General features: G+C 58.1%; 2 protein-coding genes across 12 annotated transcripts in view; both read left to right on the forward strand.

The window, feature by feature from the left end:
- The first annotated feature begins 314 nt into the window (after positions 1-314).
- On the forward strand, positions 315-14546 carry SLC4A9 (solute carrier family 4 member 9). Its single transcript, XM_082771926.1, has 20 exons — positions 315-604; positions 2336-2496; positions 2706-2855; positions 3034-3095; positions 3540-3697; positions 5613-5700; positions 6029-6183; positions 6736-6852; positions 7083-7257; positions 7695-7828; positions 7955-8288; positions 9166-9348; positions 9463-9576; positions 10799-10960; positions 11215-11393; positions 11769-11841; positions 12426-12494; positions 13494-13667; positions 13817-13972; positions 14359-14546. The coding sequence occupies exons 1-20, from the start codon at positions 327-329 to the stop codon at positions 14407-14409; spliced, it is 2973 nt and encodes a 990-aa protein (XP_082628052.1). The 5' UTR covers positions 315-326; the 3' UTR covers positions 14410-14546.
- Positions 14547-15605: 1059 nt separating this feature from the next.
- LOC309883543 (ankyrin repeat and KH domain-containing protein 1-like) overlaps positions 15606-20289 on the forward strand; it is a gene marked incomplete at its 3' end in the record, with an annotated part of 112898 nt that continues 108214 nt past the window's right edge. For 10 of the 11 annotated variants that reach the window (XM_082771688.1, XM_082771692.1, XM_082771691.1 and 7 more), the window contains exon 1: positions 15616-16119. In XM_082771688.1, coding sequence (XP_082627814.1) covers positions 15715-16119 — 405 coding nt within the window. In that variant the 5' untranslated portion in view covers positions 15616-15714. Of the gene's footprint in view, positions 16120-20289 lie in introns of all 11 variants that reach the window. The other variant, XM_082771690.1, reaches the window with a different exon arrangement.

The following is a 20289-nucleotide window of genomic DNA, read 5'->3' on the forward strand; positions in this document are numbered from 1 at the left end:
ATTGTCCCCAGCAGCAAGCGAGGTGGGTAAGGATGGGCCGTGTCACCCACGAGCCCAGGTTTAAAGCAGCTGGTGGCAGACCTGGGGTCCCCAGGGGTGCCCAGGTTGGTGACTAGGAGCAGTGGGAGCCAGAGACACCAAGGTTTTCAGGGCTAGCCACTGTATTTTGATAATGCTGTTTGGGGTTTGGCTCCTGGCTGTTAGTCTGTGGCCAGTTTGAACTGGCTCACAGCTTTTATAAGGGCGAGATGAGCAAGATGCCAGCAGCTCCAGAAGAGTGAGCACCCAGCAGAGCTGGTGCATGTGGCTCCCAGTCACTGGTCACAATGACAGACCAAGTGCCTGGGCCGGACAGTGCAGCTCCCCAGGCAGCAGATGCCCACCCACAGCTCAGGCACGAAGACACCCTGAGCAGCAGCTCTGATGTCCTCTACCCAGTGGTCAGTGGCAGCATCTTTGCCTCAAGCATCTCCTCAGCAGCAGAGCGAGTCCGTGCCATCCTGCAACAGGAAGAGGTGGGGGACAGAAAGTGTCCACTGCTGTTCATCCAGCTCAACGAGCTGCTCAGCACCCCGGCAGGCCTGGAGTGGAAAGAGACGGCCAGGTAGGCACTCGTGCTGTGGTCGGGCCAGCTGATGATGCTTGGGGAACCCAGGGTGAAATGTTCTTTAAGCTACTAGGTGCTCCAGCAGTGCTGAGCTGTCTGCTGGGCAAGTCTCCTGCCTTACTCTGGCATGTAATGGGTCCTCAACAACAGGGATGCTCAGTTTGCTCTCCCCCCTCTGGTGCCCGTGCTATGTCTTCCAGGAAATTCTTCTTCCCAATTTTGCGTGACTCATTTCATCTGAAAGTTTCCACCAGCCGTGAGGACACAGTGTCAGGCAAGGTGCAGACAGTGACCCTGTCTTTGCACAGTGCTGACACAAGTATTTCCTCAGTTCTGCTTCTGCATTTCCTGCCTCTCCATGGCCTCAGCATCTATGCTGCAAGCTGGTGACGGGACAGTGCTCCATTGCTCGCTGCCTTTGAGCACTGGCCTGGCACAGCTGAAGCTGAAGCAGAACTGAAAGCATAGCAGCAAGATCACTGTGGGAAAACGGGGAAAGTAAGTGTCGTAGAAGAGCTGGGGAGAAGGATGTACCCTGCACTGCACTGGCGTCAGGGGCAAAGCCTGGGTGCAGACCACGAGCAGTCCAGCAACACTGGGCAGCTCTTCCCGAGAAGTGGCTGCAACCTTCTCAGAAACTGCTGGTGAAAATGGGGACGTGCTGCCCTCCTCAAAAATTCTGGGACAGCGTGGAGGAGTTGGGTCTCAGCCCAGCACAGGGCCTAGGCCTGCAGCCATGATCCCTGCACACACAACCTGAAGGCCTGGGAGACGATTTGATTTCTTTTTGAGAGCATGGAAGAAAGGCCTGGAAAAATGCTTTGGCCATAGGGCAGCACTGCCAGGGTGGACCTGGGACATAGGGAGAAGGAAGGAGCAGGATGTGGAAATGGCTCAGGTGCCTGAGGCAGCAGGAGGCAGAAACAACCGGAGGGGGAGAGCTGGGAGCGGAGGAGTAGCTCAGTAGCTCAGGGCTGGCTGGGGCAGCTCAGGCCAAGGAGGGAATGGGGCCCTGGGGCTGAGGCACCAGCGGAGAGGAGCTAGGGCCAGCCACGTGCTGGTGTGGGGTAGAAGCATGGCCAGGATGTGTCCCCTTGCCATGCCACCCCTCCGCAGCATGGGAGGGATGATGTGTGCGAAAGGGGGCTCCAGCTGCAGCGGGCCTGCTGCAGGAGCCAGAGGGTACGGAGGGGAAGCGGGTGCCACTGCCCAAAAGCCAAAAGTGGGTCTGCTGGGGGATCTCCTCTGTCCTCTGCCAGCATGGCTGTGCCCCAGGCTCCGCCTCAGCCACCATGGGCCCCTCCTGGGCCTGCCTGGAGGAACGGCCAGCACTGGGCCCGCAGGGCACGCTCGCACCGCGCCGCGTGCTGGTGGGACAAAGGGAAGCTCTGTGTGTGCTGGGCTGCAAATATTTGGCACGGCCTGTTCAGGGTAAATGCCTCAGAACACGTCTCTTCTGGCTGCCAGCGAGCACTGCTAGCTACGGGGATGGGTGAAATTCCTCCAGGCAGGAACTCGGAGCAAGGTGTGAGGTGGCAGGGGTAGGGATGTACCTGCCCGGGTTGCTCCTGCCACCAATCACCCACACTGCCAGCCCCGGGCCCCAAAACCCCATCCCACCTGGTCTAGCCCCATGCTGAGATCAGGGATCTGCAGCTCTTGCTGCTGGGCACGGGACCCCAGAGCAGCCCACTTTGTGCCACTGACCCTGTAATTCTTCCTGGGTAGGTGGATAAAGTTCGAGGAGAAGGTGGAGGATGGAGGGGAGCGCTGGAGCATGCCCCACATCCCAGCCCTCCCCCTGCACAGCCTCTTTGAGCTGAGGACGTGCCTGCAGAAGGGGACAGTCCTCCTGGATCTGGATGCCCACAGTGTCAAGGAAATAATTGGTACGTGGGAAACGTAAAGGTCTCCTCAGAGGATGAGCTCCCTCTGGGAGAGGGGCCAGGCCACCAGGAGATCCCTCACTGAAAGCCGTGACACAGGATTGCTGGGTAGCCAAAGTGGCTCTGCCAGGCCAGCAAAGGAGGCTTTTCTCTGGCAGAGCCCCGTGGCTGGGATAGCACAGGGAGCTAAGCTAACCCTGTCCTTGTTGCAGACAAGGCGCTTTGCAGGCAGCCCGACGACTGGGTGCTGCCGCCTGAGCTGAGGGACCGCCTGGCAGCTCTGCTGCTCCTCCAGCCGCGGCACCAAGCCACCAAATCCCCACTGCTGGCACTCGCTGACCTCGGCCTCAGTCCCTGCAGAGGTAACGCCTGGCACCTGGCCGTGCCCATGCTGGGAGCTGAGTCGCTCACGGCCCAGCCACTGTCCCTCCTGCTGTGTCTCTGCTGTCTCTGGGCCACCTACCTGGGGCAATACCCATGCTGAGTTTTTGCTTGCACATGTATTTTGCTGCCTTTTTTTTTTTTTTTTTTTTTCTTCAGGGAAGGCCAAAAACTGCCCTCAGCCCAGAGCCCAGCTCTCAGAAACGCCTCTCAAGGAGCAGGTAAGGCAGGAATGGAGGCAGGAGGGAGCCAGGATCAGGGTCTCGGTGGAGGTAGTCATTTTTTTTCCAAGCAGTGGATGCGTTTCTTGGCCTCAAACCCAAAGTGGGCTGAAAAATTCTGCCCACTAATGGCATTACTGTTACGGGATAGGCCTGTGTGTGTCACTGCAGATCCAAGCCTTCCTGATGTGTCATCTCTGAGGGAGGCAGGGAGTCCCCAGGCCATGATGCCCCGAGGAGATGGCCAGGCAGGTGCACAGTGCAGCTGACAAGGCTGGCAGCTGGAAGTGCTGCAGCAGCTTGGTTTCATTGCAAGAAGTTCCCTGGCCCCTGGGCAGCCGTCACATCCTGAGTTCCAGCTGCTGAGCAGAGGGAAAGCCTTAGCTGTGACAGTGCTGTGGCAGGTGTCATCCTACACGGACTTTCCTTTCCATGTCATTTCAGCTGAGGAACCGATTTAAGAAGAAGCTCCCACCAGGGGCCGAAGTTGCCAACGTTATGGTTGGTGAAGTTGACTTCCTGAAGAAGCCGTTTACCGTCTTTGTTCGTTTAAGGGAGGTGGTGGCACTTGGCTCACTGACTGAAGTTGCTCTCCCCAGCAGGTAACTGGAGCTTGGCTAGTGGCCCTTTGCTGGCCACACAAGCCCCTTTTCCAGCCCTGCAGTCCCCTCTGTGGTCTGGGTCCCCACTCACTCCTGCATCCCTCAAGCTCTGGACCATGCAGCACAGAACAACCACTTGAGCTAAGCACCAATGCCTAGACTCACCTGGTGAAAGCCAAGGGGAAGACACCCAAAGCCACACAAGGAGCCTGCGCAGTCCCAGAGCCCTGACTCACTGCCTGACTCCAGCTTTCCAGAGTCCCTCAGGAGCTTAGTTCACTGCAGCTGGGAAGTGCTGAGAGCAGTGCCAGCAGCTGCCAGGCTGCTGGGGGAGTCGACCCCTGTGTTGTCCCCACCTGAACTCCCTAGGAGAGTCTGGATGCACTCAGCTTCCTCCCCAGGAGCATCAAGGCTGGAAAGGGTTTCAGATTTTGGGGAGCCTTTCTCTTTCCTGCCAAGCTGGTCTGACAGATGCTTTTCAGAGCAGCGGGGTATCTCTTGCTCTAGTACGGGGCATTGTCAGCATAGAGGGGGAGGAGCGGGTGCAAGAGGTGTTTTGCCGTGGTTGCAGAGTGTATCACTTGAAGCTGTAACAGGGAAGTTCCAGTGTGTCCCTCTGAACTGGGGACTTCCTTAGGAAGCACGCTGAGGAGACAGACAGGGATCTGGAGGAACATTGCCACCTCCTGGCCACTGCAGCCAGAGCATCCAGAGGATGAACAGAAGCGGGACATTCACCTCCTGTAGTCTCCTTGGTGGGAATCGTGTGGCTTGAGGTTGAGGCATATCCCCATGGAGCACTGCTGTGTGTCTTTATATGGCTGACAACAATGCTTTTCCACGTATTTTCTGAATGGCCCTTTTTCCTCTCTGGGCCCAAACGGGAGCAAGAGAGTTTGTCCCGACCCCTCCCATTACCCGTAACACCATTCCCCTTTGCCAGCCACTCTGAGCTGCCACACAGATGCAGCCAACATTCCGGGGCTATCAGCCCCCCAGTTCCACCTCTAGGATTTTATCTGTCTGGTTTTCCCATTGCCTCCATGCATGCACATATGTGAATGCAATCCCAGGCAGCTGCTGCTCTGTGCTGCTTTCCTCTCCTTCCTACTACCTGGAGCAGGGTCTGGGAAGCTTCAAGCACTGGCATTGCACATCAGGGCTGGAGCAGGCTCTTTTCAGCCACACTTGGCCCTGCTCATGCTGTCAGAATAGTTCCCCTGTCCCATTTCTGGATGTTGATCTGGGCCTGATCACTGTAACCACTCTGCAGCCTCTGTGTATCGTGACAGTAACAGATTTCTGCAATCTTAGAAAAAAAGTGGGGAACTTGGTTAAATATCTGGACAGGCTGCCCCTCTGTAGACTTTCTATCGCAGCTCTCTGTGAGGTGTGGGATTTTAGCCATATTTCTTCAAGGGCTCTGAGCCCCCTTTCTATTCTCTCCTTATGTCCATGTAGTCCCATCAAACCTGGCTTCCCACGCAGCTAGCAAGCTCTCCTTCCTGATGGTAATGCTCCCGCAGACTGCCTGTGAGCACATCCCCATGAGCACGAACCCACACATCAAGCACCTGACTCTTCCCGTGCCCCAACGAGCTGCCTCCCACCCCACTCAGCCCTTTCTGCAGACCTTGGGGTCCCGGTGCCCTGTGGTCTCCTGGCTGAGCATGGTTTCTAGGCACTGGGCAGCAGGCGTGTGTCCTGTCTTCTGCCCACCACCCCCAGCCTCCTGCTTGGGGTAGCCCCCCAGCTGCCCACGTGCAGGGGAGGCTGCTTGGCATCAGCAGTCCCTCAAGCTCGCAGAGCCTTTGTCCCTGGGATCCCAGCAGCACAGTGGCCTGCCCTCAGAAGAAGCTCCCCCAGGAGAAGTTGCTCGTACGGGGATGTTCATGGGTTGCTGTCCTGTCCACAGGTTTCTTTTCATTCTGCTGGGCCCCCACGCCAAAGTGAAAGCCTATCACGAGATCGGAAGGGCCATGGCCACGCTGCTGACAGACGAGGTAAGCCTGGTGCAGCAGTTGTCCTGAGCACTCGGGGTGGAATGGGGCAGAGCTGAGGACACCAAGACTCCTCCTCTGCAGGCTGCAATGTGAGAAGCAGGGGACAGAGAAGGCTGGCAGCTTCCATTGCCTAGGATAAGAAAAAAATAAAATAAGGAAATAAGAAAATAAGATTAAAAAAAAAAAAAGATTTTGGCTTGGTCTGTAGGATCTAGGTGTACGCATTGAAATGAAGTGTATGGGTGCTTTCCTGGCTGGGAAACTGGGGGAATAGCTCTGAGCAGCTGAATGCAGGGTTTTACAGCTAACCCACTGTGTATCACCACAGCTCTTCCAAAGGGTCGCCCTGCAGGCTAAGAACCAGGAGGACATCATTGCAGGGATTGATGTGTTTCTGGATGAGCTGACTGTGCTTCCTCCTGGGAAATGGGATGCCAGTGCCCGAATTCCTCCACCAAGCTGTTTGCCATCTCCGCACAAGAGGTATCCTTGGGGGAAGATCTGCTGCAAAAGATCTCTGCTGCAAGCCTGTGATGCTGAAATCTGGGTCTCCATGGGGATGAAGTCACCCAGGAGCCAATCTTTGCCAGGGAACTCCTCCTAGCCAAGCCCCTTCACATCTCCAGCTGATGCAGATCACAGTGATGGTCCCCAGTGCTGTCGGTCCTGTGGTCCCATGTGGATCTTGACAGTGAGGGAGTGGCAAAACCGCACGATGTACTGTTTGTGCAGGAGCTGCTGGGAATGTGGAACTGGAGCACACTCCAAGCAGGACACCTCCTGCTCTGCCCAGCTCCCCCTCTAAAACTGCTCTGGCTGGGGCTCATTCAGGGGCTGGTGAAGGGAATTTCTCCTCCTCATCCTCCCGATCCTTTTCCTCCTCCTCATTGCCAGGGGATATACAAGGTTCCTCCAGCCCTGCCTACAACCCTCTTCCCTCTCCAACCTTCCTGTCCCCTCGTAGCCTCTCCTAGATGCATCGGTGTCCTGAGGGTCTGTAGCCTACCTGCTCAGGCTTCCCTGGCTCTGCCTCAGGATCTCCATGCACCTGCGGGAGAGGAAACCTCACTGCAATGGGAGCACGGCAGCAGCAGAGGACAGACCTGGCCTGGGCCACCAGCACTTCAGTGAGGAGCTGGAGAGGACAGGGAGGTGAGTGTGTGGACAGAAAGGTTATCTTGCCATGGAGCAGGCCTTCACCTGCTCCATCAGCCCTAGCTTAGCTGGGCAGTTCAAAGGTCCTCCCCAGTGCGTTTGCCAGAGCCACCACCTCCAAACCGTGCTGGCTGCTAGCTCCAAGGGAAGGGACCAGCAGCTCTCTGGTGGGGCTCTGGCCATCAGTGCTCTGAGACCTCTTTCCTCTCACAACCTTCTGGCTGTAGGCTCTTTGGGGGGCTGGTCCGAGACATCCGGAGGAAGGCACCTTGGTACAGGAGCGATTTCTCTGACGCCCTGCACATCCAGTGCCTCTCAGCAGTTCTCTACATCTACCTGGCGACTGTCACCAATGCCATCACCTTTGGGGGCATGCTGGGGGACGCAACAGCCAACATGCAGGTCAGTGTGCTCATGGGGTGCCAAGCTGGGCGCGAACCATGCCACAGGGTAGGCACGTGGGGCTTGCCTGGCAATGAGTGTCCCGAGGGCAGGGCTGCCAGGGGAAGCACAACACAAACCTCCCTGCTCATGCACCACTTGCCCAGGTTGCAGGACCTCATGAGGCACCACCTTCTGTTGGTGCCTGTGGAGTGGTGGCCAGGCCTGTGCATCTTGGGCATTGTCTTTGGACAATAGTTTGCCCTTCCCTGGGCTTCCCAGGGCTCCAGTGCCAAGCTAGGGCCCTGCACTCTGGGGCTTCCCCTGCTCCAAGAAGGATGAGGGATGGCAGCTGCCTCAAGACACAGCCTGCAGGCACAGATGGGGCTGGTGGTGTTCTGGTGTGCTGCCCCACGGTGGGCCCAGGGGAGCTGCAGCCCCATCTATTTGTGTTGCAGGGCGTGCTGGAGAGCTTCCTGGGCACTGCTTTTGCTGGCTCCATTTTCTGCCTCTTTTCCGGCCAGCCCCTGACCATCCTGAGCAGCACCGGGCCCGTGCTGGTCTTCGAGCGCCTCCTCTTCTCCTTCAGCGAGTAAGGGCTGCGCTGAGGGGGGCTCCTTTGGGGGACATCCCCCTGCTGCCACCATCCCCTGGCCAGGCATGGGCTGCCTTTGTGTGTCTGTGCCGTACTGAGGAGCTGGGTCACCCTTCCTGCTAGGGACTACAGCCTGGACTACCTGGAGTTTCGCCTCTGGATCGGGCTCTGGGTGGCCTTTTTCGGCCTGGTCTTGGTGGCCACCGAAGCGAGCCACCTGGTGCAGTACTTCACCCGCTTCACCGAGGAAGGCTTCTGTGCTCTCATCAGCCTGATCTTCATCTACGACTCCCTGAAGAAGATGCTGAGCCTGGCAGAAGCCTTCCCCATCAACTGGCACTACCGAACCGACGATGTCACCTTGTACAGCTGCTCCTGCAACCTGTCCAGCCCAGGTGAGCCCAGGCTGCCCTGGCCGTGTTCGTGGGGCCGTACCTGCACGGGGGCCTCACGGCTTGTGGCACAGCCCCAGCCCGGCAGCCTCAATGTTTTCTGCTGTGGACTGGTCTCCACCAGCCTGTCCCAGAGCAGGAACAAGGGAGGTGAGGCAGGTGAGCACAGCACGTCCCAGGCACCACAGAGCACAGCCCTGCCTTGTCCAGGGGCTAGGTTTGGCCCCAAGGAGCGCTGTGGTCCCCAAGGAAGATGAGGGCTGTCTGGCTCACCCTCATCCTGCCTCTTTGGCTGCTCTGGGCATATCCCAGCGGGATATGGGGGCTGCCTTCCTGACTCTGGTGACAGCCCCATTGACACTGTCCCATGCCAGGGACCCCTGCTGAGCCCCTCTGTGAGCTGTGGCTGGAATCAGGGCAGAGACACCATCCATCCACCCCTCACTGAGCCTGGGGTCACCTCGGTTGGAGTGCCCCGATGAGCACAGCCCAGCTCTTGCAGCTTGGGGATGGGGGGAGAAAGCCTTGCAGGGTCTGCGAGGGGCTGTGCCAGGGATGCATCCTGTACAACTTGGCTCCAGCCCCTTCACACAGCTGCCGATCAGCCTCTCCCTCTGCTGCCCAGAGACATCTCCAGGCCCCGGGGGTCCCAAAAGCCCTACCTGGGCAGCCAGAGCAGCTCAGATCCCCCCGGGGATGCCACAGGAGCGGGGTCCTGGCTGCTCCAAGCCCAGCCCCGGGGCACTGACTCCCACCACTCTCCCGCAGGCCACGTCTGGGCAGGGAATGCCACCGACACAGCGCTCCCTTCGCCCACAGCCCTGCATGAGGTATGGACCCATCTCTTTTTGGGGGATGCAGGGCTGCCCACCCTGGCCCTCGGGCTCCGGGTGCCCGCATCCCTGGCCCCTTTCCTCCTGCTCCCTCCCTGCATCCCCGCAGCCTCCCGCAGCCCCTGCCTGGCTGAGCCGGGCGCAGTGCCTGAGCCAAGGAGGGCAGCTCCTGGGGACCAGCTGCCACTACGTGCCCGATGTCACCCTCCTGTCCTTCCTGCTCTTCGGGGGCACCTTCCTCTGCTGCACAGCGCTCAAGCACTTCAAGAGCAGCCGCTACTTTCCCACAGGGGTAAGCAGCCCCGCCATGTTTTTGGGGTGCACGGATGGTTCCCCACACCGTGGCTGTTTTGGGGATGGTCCCCGGCCAGCCCTGGTAAAAGCCTCCCTGTCTGCGGCACGGCAGCTTCGGAAGCTGGTGAGCGACTTCTCCATCATCCTGGCCATCCTCATCTTCTGTGCCATCGACGTGGCCCTTGGCCTGGAGACCCCCAAGCTCCTCGTTCCCAGCGAGCTGAAGGTGACCGGCGGGCGGGGAGTTGGCAGTGCTCTCAAAGAGGTGCACGCAGGGCAGGGGCTGTGGCCCCTGCCTGGCCTTTTGGGCACACAGCGCTGCCCAGGCACCGCTGGGTGGGGGAAGACACCAGGGCAGGGGGCTGCTGCGGCTTGTGCAAGGTCTCAGCCCGGAGGAGGGAGGATCTGTAGAAGAATGGAGCCTTTGCTACGACTTGCTTGCTCCAGGCCAGCCCAGGCACGTCCCACGCACACCGCGGGTGCTGGAGGGCTCGCCCTCGCTGGCAGGAGCCTGCTAGCTCATCTCCACAGCTCCTCGACTGTCTCCAGCATTGTCTCACAAATCGAGGGGGCCTTGGAGGAGAGAGGAGACAGGGTGGCCCAGAAGAGCTGGCATCCGTCCTCTGTGGGAAGCAGGTGTAGCCCAGCCAGCCCCGGTGTAGTGCAGGGAGTGTAGTCCCTACAGACACAGGAGAAGCAGCTGGAGCAGCAGGCATTGGCATGCCAAACCCACTCTGGGCAGCCGGGGAGCCTGGATGCCCAAAGACCGCGGGGATTTTCCATGCCAATGCCTAGGAGCTCAGCTCTTCACGTTGCTGCTGGTGTCTTTCCCGTCAGTGTGGTCTGGGTGGAAATGCAGGGTGGATTGGTGGCATGGCATCAGCATAGGTTCCTCCCCTGCACACAAGGGGCCGAGCCGCAGCTCCTGCGCTCTGTAAATCACCTGGCCCAGTCCTGCTCACACGGGACAACCGCCTCATGCTACGGCTCGTGCTGGAGCTGGAGGCACGAGCTCAAGCCTGGGCTTGGGCTCCCCACCCTGGGTGTGGAGAGGGATTGGCAGCGCTAAGGAGCAGGCTCAGCCTCTTCCAGGAGCTGGACTGTCGCCCACATGTGCTGCCACCTCCTGCGAGGGCCTTGGGCACTGGTGGCTCCCTGTCATCAGACTCGCAGCATCTCCCTTTCTACCCAATACTTAGCCTCTGCCCCCACAGCCCGTGTCCCGGCAGGGCACGTGCTGCCCTAGGTGTGCCCAGCTCCTGGCACTCGCTCGCGGTGCCTGCTCAGACGGAGCCAGGGTGTCCTGGTAGGGCAGCCGGGTGAGTCAGGCTGCCCAGCAAGGACCATCCGCAGGTACCCGTGTTGCTGCAGTTTGGGCACCCACGGGCTGGTCTCTTCACCCTGCTGTGGCATCACATCAGCCAGCGTGATCCTTCTGCCTCCCGTAGCCCACGAACCCCACCCGGGGTTGGATTGTCCTCCCCTTCGGAGCCAACCCCTGGTGGGTCTGCCTGGCAGCTGCTGTGCCTGCCGTCCTTGTCACCATCCTCATTTTCATGGACCAGCAGATCACGGCTGTCATCCTCAACCGCAAGGAGTACAAGCTGAAGGTGAGCGGGGGGCAGAGGATGGGCAGGGGCTGGCCGTGGACGGGGAGCACCCTCCTGTACCCTGGGACAAGCTGGGCAGCCGGGGACTCGGTGGGGCCTTACCACGGACACACACCCGCCCTGCTGGCCAGTGGGGACAGCCCCCGGGTCTGCCATCCTCCGGGACATCACCCTGCCCCCTGTGAGAGCCCTCCAGCCCCGTGGTGCTGCCACAAGCCACAGCTCACCCCCAACCCTGCCCTTCCTCGTTGCAGAAAGGGGCAGGCTTTCACCTGGACCTCCTCTGCGTCTCCCTGCTGATGATCGTCACCTCTGTGACGGGCCTCCCCTGGTACGTGTCAGCCACTGTCATCTCCTTGGCGCACATGGACAGCCTCAGGAAGGAGAGCACAACCTCAGCGCCGGGAGAGCAGCCCGAGTTCCTGGGCATCCGGTATGGTCCGAGCTCGTCCCCCACAGCACCCCAATTTTGGGTGGCTCCCCTGTCCCTCCTGCTTGTGGCTGCAGCGCCAGGTACCCGCAGCAGTCAGCAGAGGTGGCACCAAGCTTTGGGACTGCTCGTGAGTCCGTGGGGAAGCCCCTGAGCCCCCCAGGATGGGCTCTCAGCAGCGCCTGGTGGTGCTCGGTGGTTGGGAGAGGCTCCCCAAAGCCCAGGGGCGCTGCTGTGTGCCGCCCCCACGTGCTGCCACCACCAGCAAAAATTAAAAAGCCTCCGCAGGGACCCAGTTGGATTCCTGGGGGCAGGCAGGGGCTGTGGGTACCTGAGGGAGCCCCGAGCCTCGTGTGACGCACGTGCCACCGCCCGCAGGGAGCAGAGGCTGACGGGGCTGGCAGTCTTCATCCTCACAGGAGTCTCCGTCTTCATGGCGCCCGTTCTCAAGGTACGGAAAGCAGCTGCTGGTTTTGGCCTCCAAGGGTTTTTTGCCTCCTTTCTGAAGTCGGTGAGGAGTGCTTGCAGCCAGCAAGGCCGGGGCCATGGGCTGGTGGTTCCCAAACCAGACACCCCTCCAGCCGCAGCCAGGGGATAGCTCAGGGCATGCCAGGCCCCGGTGCCACTTCACGGAGCTGCCCGCTCCGTTATGGCCCTTCAGGCACCCATCCCAGGCCAAAACCTGCCTTTGCTTTGCCAGCCACCCTGCTATTAATAAATCTTAAGCCCCAAGACACATCTCCAAGTGGCTTGGTGCCTTAGCTCCAGCATTGGATGGCTCCTGCCACGTGCTGCAACATGAGGACACCCGGTGTGAGCGTCCCCTCTCTGAAGATGGAAATTGGTTGCATTGGTTTCCAAAACAGACAGGAACACACCTAGCCCTCGGATCCATCATATAAGCAAAAAGACATGAAATTGTGCTCTTGGAAGTGAGCAAATGTCATGGCCAAATACGCAGGCTGTTCTTAAGGGAAACAAAGCTCGGCGAGCGCAGATCACAGCCCGCTGAAGCCTCTCCCTGCTGTTTTGCAGTACATCCCAATGCCGGTGCTGTACGGGGTCTTCCTGCACATGGGGGTGGTGGCTCTGAACAGCATCCAGGTGAGTGGGGCTGCACAGAGCACGCCTCTGGACTGCTCTGGAGAAGCCTGTGGGTACTGTTTGGGGGATGCAGGGGTTTGCTCGATACCAGCTTTTACTTTGCTGCGTGGCACAAAGCCTGGATTCTGCATCCGTGCAAGTTGCAGTGCGGCACTGAACCCACACGCCCAAGGCAGTGGGGCAAAGAGGGGCCTGTAAGGGTCAGAGGAAAGGGAAAAAGAAGCATCTGGGATGTGGGGGCACATGAGCAACTGCTGCACTGGCGGATCAGGTACTCTGGGAGAAGCAGAGGAGCAGTGGATGGCCCAGACCTGCTCTCCACAGCTGCAGGGGAGCACATCCCTGCGCTGTGTCTGGGACCAGGGGACCTTGCTGGTCCTTTGACTCTGGCCATAATTCTGATCTGCCAACTCCATCCTACTCCTGCAGAACCCTACATGGGGAGAATCCCCACTCCAGTAATATCTACCTATTTATTTATTTATTTATTTTTTCCTCTAAATGGTACTTTTTCCTCACAATTCCCCTGTTCTGGATAAGCTGGGAATCCTCCCTCCTCCCTTTGCTCGGGGAGCCCGGGGGTGGGGAGGGCTGTGCTGCACTAAATGCAGGAGCAGTTTCCTGCAAGAAGGGAAGAGTCGTCCAGCTCACAATGAGAACATGATTGCAGGAAGGTGCTGTGGGCTCAGGCCGGGAAGTCAAGGGGTGATCATTTCTTGGTTGCACTTTGGACAAGCTCAAGTTGTTTCTAAACGCTTCCCTGGGAAGAGCTTCCCTGGCTTGGAGCGATGTTGTGCCTGGCCTGGCAGCCCTGCTCAGACAAATTCACCTCTCACAGACCCCGTGGGCAGCCGCAGGGGCAACTCCTGGCGCCCCTCTGGGCTAGCTGGCGAGTGCTCATGACAGGGAGGGGGGTGGCAGCTGCCGGGAAGCTGGAGGTGCCTACAATGCCCTTCCCTGCACCGTGTACGTGAGGAGCCTGCTGTCCTCTCGCTGCAGTTCACGGACCGGGTGCGGTTGTTCCTGATGCCAGCCAAGCACCAGCCCGACCTCCTCTACCTCCGCCACGTGCCCCTGCGACGCGTGCACCTCTTCACAGCCATCCAGGTCCTGTGCTTGGCTGTGCTCTGGGTCCTCAAGTCCACGGTGGCTGCCATTATCTTCCCGGTGATGGTAAGACACAGCCGGTAGCCAGACAGCACTGCCGGCAACCAGAGCAAAGCCACGCACCCACCCTGACCTGCATCCACGTGGGCAGTGCCATGCGGTGCCCCAGCCCTGAGCGCTGTGCCCTGCTGACCTGCACTTTGCCCTGGCCCCAGCTGCTAGCCCTGGTGGGGATCCGGAAGGGGCTGGAGCGCATCTTCTCCCTGCACGACCTGAGCTGGCTGGACAGCATCATGCCTGAACCAGGCAGGAAGGAGGCAGAGGGGAAACTGCCCCGGAAGCACGAGGAGGAGGAAAGCGACACCGAGGAGGTGGGTGATGTCCTGGGAGCTGTGCTCTTTTGTTGTTGTCCCCATGGGCGTGTTGGTGCTGAGGCTGAGCCTGGCCTGGGCGTGCAGCTCGGGGCAGCGGCATCTGCAGCCCGGAGAGGCAGGGAGAGCCAACAGCCTCGGCGCAAGGCGTGGAGCCCAGATGAAATTGTACCAAAGCCATGAGTGCTTGCATCTGGGAAGCAGCACAGGAACAGGGACTGCAGCAAAGCCAGGCCATGGGCTCAGCTCACGCCATGCCACGGCGATGCTCAGGGCTTCACGTGGCAGCCTGGGCCAGCCGCTGGCAGCAGCCGGGGTTGGCTCCCCTGGATGCAGCACGGCCGGGAGCACCACCAGCCTCACCCCTCTCTCCCTTCTCCCTCCAGTCTGAGCTGATGCATCGCCAAGGACCAGAGATCAACATCTCCGTCAACTAGGCTTGCAGCTGGGACACGGGGCAAGGCGAGCGGCAGAGGAGCACGGACCTGGGACCACCCTCACTGCTCATCTCCAGAGATACACGACCTGATGGCGTGCACTTATTGCATTACAACAGGACCCAAACCTCTCCTCACACTCCACCCTCCCAAGCCAGGTGTGCTCAGGGGGATTCATCCCCCGTGGGTTCATCACACCAGCGTGGACTTTGGCAGCACAAAGGCTGAACCGAGGGACTCAGAGCCAGGGGGTGCCACAGGACCAGCAGCCACCCCACACATATCTGCTGCCCACAGCTCCTGGGATGGCCGACCCCCTGCTTTAGGGGTGCCCTGAGTTTCTCTCCTTTCCCCCTCATCTCGCTGTGGGGGCGCTGCCCGCACCACACCGCCCTGCGCCCCCTCAATCCCCTCATCCCCGCCTGCCACCAGGTGCAGCCCCAACAGCTCCGGGACAGGCTCCGTCCCCCCCTGCCACCGCCAGGCCCCGGCTGAGGCTGCGGGGAGCCCCGCGGCATCGCTGCGGGCGGGGTGGCGGAGATAATTACGGGTAATTTGCATTCGTCTTAATAAAGGGCCCCGCGCCCCCCTCCCTTCTCTCCCCGCCACAGCCGCCCGACTGCTGCCTCAGGGGGCAACGCCTGGGGGAGGGGCGGGCGGGAGGAGTGACAGCCCGCTCGGCCAATCGCGGCCCGCGCTGCGGGCGGGGGGGTGGGACATCGGGGGGCGGCCCGCGCGCCTTGACGGGCAGCGGCTTCGTCCAATCGGCGGGCGCGGGCCAGGCTTTGGCGGTGACGGAGACCTTCACGGGGAGCCGAAGGGGGGAGGGGTCTTAGGCCGCGGCAGGAGCCAATCAGACGGCGCCAGACGCCGTGCGCTGTGAGCGACAGCGCCAGCGCCCAATCAGAACCCGCGCTTCTCGTCTCACCGTTGATCGACGGGCGGCTGGCCCAATCGGCACGCGGATCTCCGGCAGGGCTCTTGATCGACGCGCCGCGGAGCCAATCCACCCGCGGCTCGTTCAGGAAGCGAGCCCGGGGAAGTGGGGCGGGGCGGCGCTCTCCCAACCGCCTCGGCGTGTGCTCTCAAGGCAGCATGCTGGGAGCGCGTGACGCGGCGCGGAGCGACAGCCGCGCGGGCCAATGGCGGGCGGCTCCCGCCCTCCCTCCACCAATGGGCGCGGGGGGGGGGGGCGGTGCGGCGGCGCGGCCGGCTAGGGTGTGAGAAGTTAGTGGCGCTGCTGCGGTGCCGTGAGGGACGGAGACGCCTGGGCTCGGCGAGCGGCGGCGGCCCCGGATCAGCGCCATGCTCACGGACGGCACCGCCGCCCCCCTCGGCGACGAGGAGCTCGATTCGGTCGCCCCCCGCGCGCCTCCTCCTCCTCCCCCTCCCCCCCCTCCTCCTCCTCCTCCTCCTTCTTCTTCTTCTTCTTCTTCCTCCGCCGCCGTCGTCGTTGCCGCCGCCGCCTCAGAGCCGCCCGCCGCGGCCGGGCCGTCCCCGCTGGGGCTGCGGGCCGTGCGCCTCTTCGGGGAGGCCGGGCCCGGCGGGCCGGGAGGCCCCGGAGCGCCTGAGGCCGCCCTCGACTTCAAGCTGGCGGCCGCCGTGCTGCGCAGCGGGGGCGGTGGAAGCGGCGGCGGAGGTGGAGGAGGAGGTGGAGGTGGAGGTGGTGGTGGAGGCGGCTCCGGCAGCGACGAGGACGAGGTGTCCGAGGTGAGCCGGGGCCCGGCCTGCAAGCGGGGGTCGCGGCCCGCACCACGCCCCCTCCTCCCGCGCCGCCCCGGGGCCTCGCCGTGGGCGGGAGAGGCCGCAGCGCAGCGGGGCCGAGCGGCCGGGGCCTTCCGGAGGGGAGCGAGAAGGGCCCGGGCCTGGGCCGAGGGGTGGTGAGGGGGGGAAAGGGGCTCGGCTGATCGCCCCCTGGGTGGCTCCAGGCTCCTCCGGGCTCCTCCGGGCTCTCCTCCGCTGCCTCCCGGCCCGGCCCGGCCCGGCGGGGGAAGGTGTGCGCCGTGCTGCTGCCTCCTGACCTCGGGGAGTGGCTTCCGCTGCAGGGGGGGGGGTGGGGGGGGAGGCGAAGCCGTCTCCGTACCTGGGAGAACAAAGTGGAGGCTCCAACCCCGCCGCCCGATGACTCGGGGGGGAGGGAAATGAATCTGTTCGATGCCCCCCACGGATGGGGTTGTGGAATAGGAATCCTCGCTACCCGGCAGCCTCTCTCCTGGAGGAATGGTGGAGGGGAATGGAGGTGGCTTTGATCTTCCAGACCTGCGGGGAGTTTTAAGGGAAGGGGGTGGGAGAGGGGCCGGAGCCTTATCCCAACCCAAACGGGGCTTCGTTGGGCAGGTAAAATTGTACCTGGTGCTGCTTTGTGTAGCGTGGGGAGAGAAGGCTCTGATTTGTCCCAGCTGCCCACTTATTACACCAAAGGGGGAACCGATGTTCTCGGTCACCTCCTTTAGAAAGAAGAATTAAGGATGCCAGCCACGAGCACAGCCCTTAATATAGTTTTAGTGGATGTCAGGAGAGAGTGGAAGCGCTTGGAAGCTTGTTGCAGATCCAGAGCTTTGCACTCCCATATGGTTCTGCAGGAGGAAGATGGTAGCCAGTATGAAACGTGCCATTGGAGGGAGGGAGCAGGAATGGTTACTTTAGTACATGTCCACATTCCTTCTGAGAAAATAGAAGGAGGCAAGCCTACATTTGTCCTTCTGTGTCTAAATTTTCTGCTTCCCGTTGACTATTCTCTTTCACCCAGTGCCCCCCAAAGTCTGAACTGCCAGGTCTGAATTAAAAAGTGATTAAACCGATGCAGACCCACTTTTGCACCATATGGCTGCCTAACCAAAGTTAAAACTTGTGGTAACAGCAGGGCGTTGAACTAAACTCAAAATCTAGTGATCATGGAGCTAAAACTTGTGAACACTTCTTAATTGACTGATGTTCCAAGCATATGGTGATACAGGATTGCATGTTCAGGTGCTTTCCTGTTTTGGGGAGCTGGAAGGCTTGTTGTAGGGTGAATAGGAGACAATGAACTTAGGAGTTTCTGCCATCTAGGCTGTTCTTTTAATGTCTGTCCATTCACATTTCAATATATTCTTGAAATGTGCAACGCTAGTTACAGAAACTGGAAAATGATGAGAAATAAACTATTTATTACAGCGCAGTGTCAATGGCACTCTTTGCAAGATGAAAATGGCAGAGTTGTGCTATGATAGCTTATCCCTTTTGAGCCTGCCCTATTATTTAAAGGATGTGAAGATTGAACACTTTAGCTGTTCAGTTGGTCTTTTGACTATTGGCAAGTATTAAGATAGGCCATTATAAATAATGTCTGGGAGGCTAGCACTGAGGTTAAAAAATAAAAAAAAGGTTTACAAACCGTTGTTAAAGTAAAATTACTTGTTTGAAAAACATGAGAAGAGCTTTCTTACTTAAACCGTGTCATCAAAATTAAATTGGAATTAAAACACTTGAAGAGTTCCAGAACATGGTTAGAGGACTTGGACCAATCCCTAGAGCTGAAATTGCAGGGGAGTTCTGGGGTTTTGTGTTTCTGGTTTTGCAGAGTAGTGTGTGGAAGAAATGTGGATGGCGAGGATGTGCCTTGCACATCTGTACAGCCTTGCTAGTTGATGGGGTGTGGTTGTGAGGACCCAAAGTGAATTTTCAGTTTTCTTTTCTTGGTATGAGAACTAAAGGAGCACCTGTTGCCAGTGTGGTGTGGGTTTGTTTGTTTGTTTGTTTGTTTGTTTTTTCTTTTTTGTTGTTATTTTTCACAGAATATTAGGGATTGGAAGGGACTTGGAAAGATCATCTAATCCAGTCCCCCTGCTGGAGCGGGGGATTTTGTTTGAACAAAGAAAATTAAACTTGGGATGGAACATTACAATTCTTGAACAGCGCTGTTTTGAAAACCTCCTGGCTGTTTGGCTTGTGGTCTTGTGTCATGAGTCACTGAGTTGGGTGTATGGCTTTAGCTACTACCACTGAGTGGAATTAGTGAGAACTGGAAGGGAGAATTAAATAAATAATGTGAGCGTTTGCCATGCTGCCATGATCTGTGCCCTGTTCTTTACTTTTGAAGCCATTAAATAATGGTACAATATTCAGTAGCCTGTGCCATGGCTGTGCAGGTTTTGTATCCTTGTATTAGTCTGGGGGTAATACGCTGTAACTCATTAAAATGGCAGATTAAGCAGGAAAAAAAAGTAATCAGGGAAGTGCAGGAAGAAGAGCATAACGAAGTTTTTATTTAGGGGATGAAAAGAGCGATGTGCTTTCGCTGCTCCTTAAAAAATATATATATATATATATATATATATATATATATATATATATATATATATATATATATATATATATATATATATATTGCATTTCTTCCTTCAGTTCTTGAAGTAGTTTGCAGTGGGAGTGCGCTGAGTTTATCCTCCTGGTGCAAAACAGGTAGAAAAAAATGAAGTTTTCTGGTGTTCCAGCTCAGAGCTGGCTGATGGCAGGCACCGGGCAGCTGCTTGGTACGCCAGGGACTGAAACGGGTCCTGTGTGAGCTGTGCGAGGGCTGCAAGGTGAAATTGAAAGGCAGCTATAGGGAATATTTTCTAGACTTACCAGTTAAAACTATCACATGCAAACTGAAAGGACTGCAAGCTGAAGCACGCCTTGGGCCAAGGAAGGAAGAGACCAGGAGGCTTTCTGCTACTTCTGGGTAAAATAGAAAGGAAACCATGGTTCTCCTGAAAAACCTTCACCAGGGCTTGTGTTCTGCGAGGCGAGGTGGTTTCCACCTTGTTGTGTGTGGCTGCTTCATGCCCTTCTATCCTTGATCAGGACCTGGACGCAGCTTACATGGAATTGAATTTTGGTGTAATTTTACGTCTGCTATTGCCACTCCGTGTGAATTTTGCTGGCACTTCGAGTGGTGCCAAAGGCACGAGTATCAAGCAGCCTCCTAGATAATGGTTGGGAAGCCTGTAGGTCAGGGTGAAGGCATGCTGTCGGGGCGGTGAGTAATGGTGCGCCTATGCGGAGTTCGCAGGGTCCCTGCCTGAGAGGACTTCCAAGCACGGTGTGCGGGTTCTTATCGCCTGCTGGCTCGGCAGAAAGCTGCTATGGAGACATATGGAGTTGAAGCAGGTGATAAATACGGCAGAGTTAGTGCTCGCAGGATTACTGTGTGGTTTGATCTGTTGTAAATCAAGTATGAGAAGCTGCCAAAGGTACCAAAGGACCTCGGAGCTCTGTTTGGTCAGCGGCTCTTGGCCATAACCATCCGTGTGGCAACTCCTGCGCTCTGGGATTTGGGGCTTGGAGGCACGCAGTGGCAACGCTACCCACCTCTGGACTCAACTGAGCTCTTGGTTTCCCCTCTCCGGAGCAGGATGCCTGCCTCCACCAGCCTGCCTTACTTAAGCCTGTACCTATTGCATAAGCCTCTGGGGATATTTACATAAAGCATAATTAAAAATCAGACATAACCTCCCTCCTACAGTGAGCAGAATTATTATTCGAATGGCATGCATGCCAGATCAGTTCAGCACTTGGAGTTTTTGTTTGGGGCTTAATTTATTTATTTTTTTTTTTCACAAATATTAAGTCTTTTAATTTTTCAACTGGGTTTTGAATTCAAAGTAAATACTTAAATGGTTTGTTTTAAATTAGCAATGCAATTTATTAAAGGCATGGCTGCGTCAGTGAACTTCTTAAGTGTGGCACTGCTTAAATGGTATTTACAATGTGTCTCTGGCTTTTGAGGTTGATTTAATGCGTATAAATTTTAGTTTCAGCATGGTTAAAATAATGGAAGGGACGTTTTCTTGACAATAAGGAATAGAAATTCAAAAGGTTGATGCAAATTAGCTTGGATAATATTAGCCAGATAAG

The sequence above is a fragment of the Aythya marila genome (assembly GCF_965140915.1).
Source record: "Aythya marila genome assembly, chromosome: 14".
In the NCBI taxonomy this organism is placed as follows: Eukaryota; Metazoa; Chordata; class Aves; order Anseriformes; family Anatidae; genus Aythya; species Aythya marila.

Coding starts and splice junctions, on each gene's coding strand:
- SLC4A9 (XM_082771926.1), top strand. CDS start 327: ATGACAGACCAAGTGCCTGGGCCGGACAGTGCAGCTCCCCAGGCAGCA. Junction 3,096..3,539: donor AAACGCCTCTCAAGGAGCAG/GTAAGGCAGGAA, acceptor ATGTCATTTCAG/CTGAGGAACCGATTTAAGAA. Junction 9,577..10,798: donor TCGTTCCCAGCGAGCTGAAG/GTGACCGGCGGG, acceptor TGCCTCCCGTAG/CCCACGAACCCCACCCGGGG.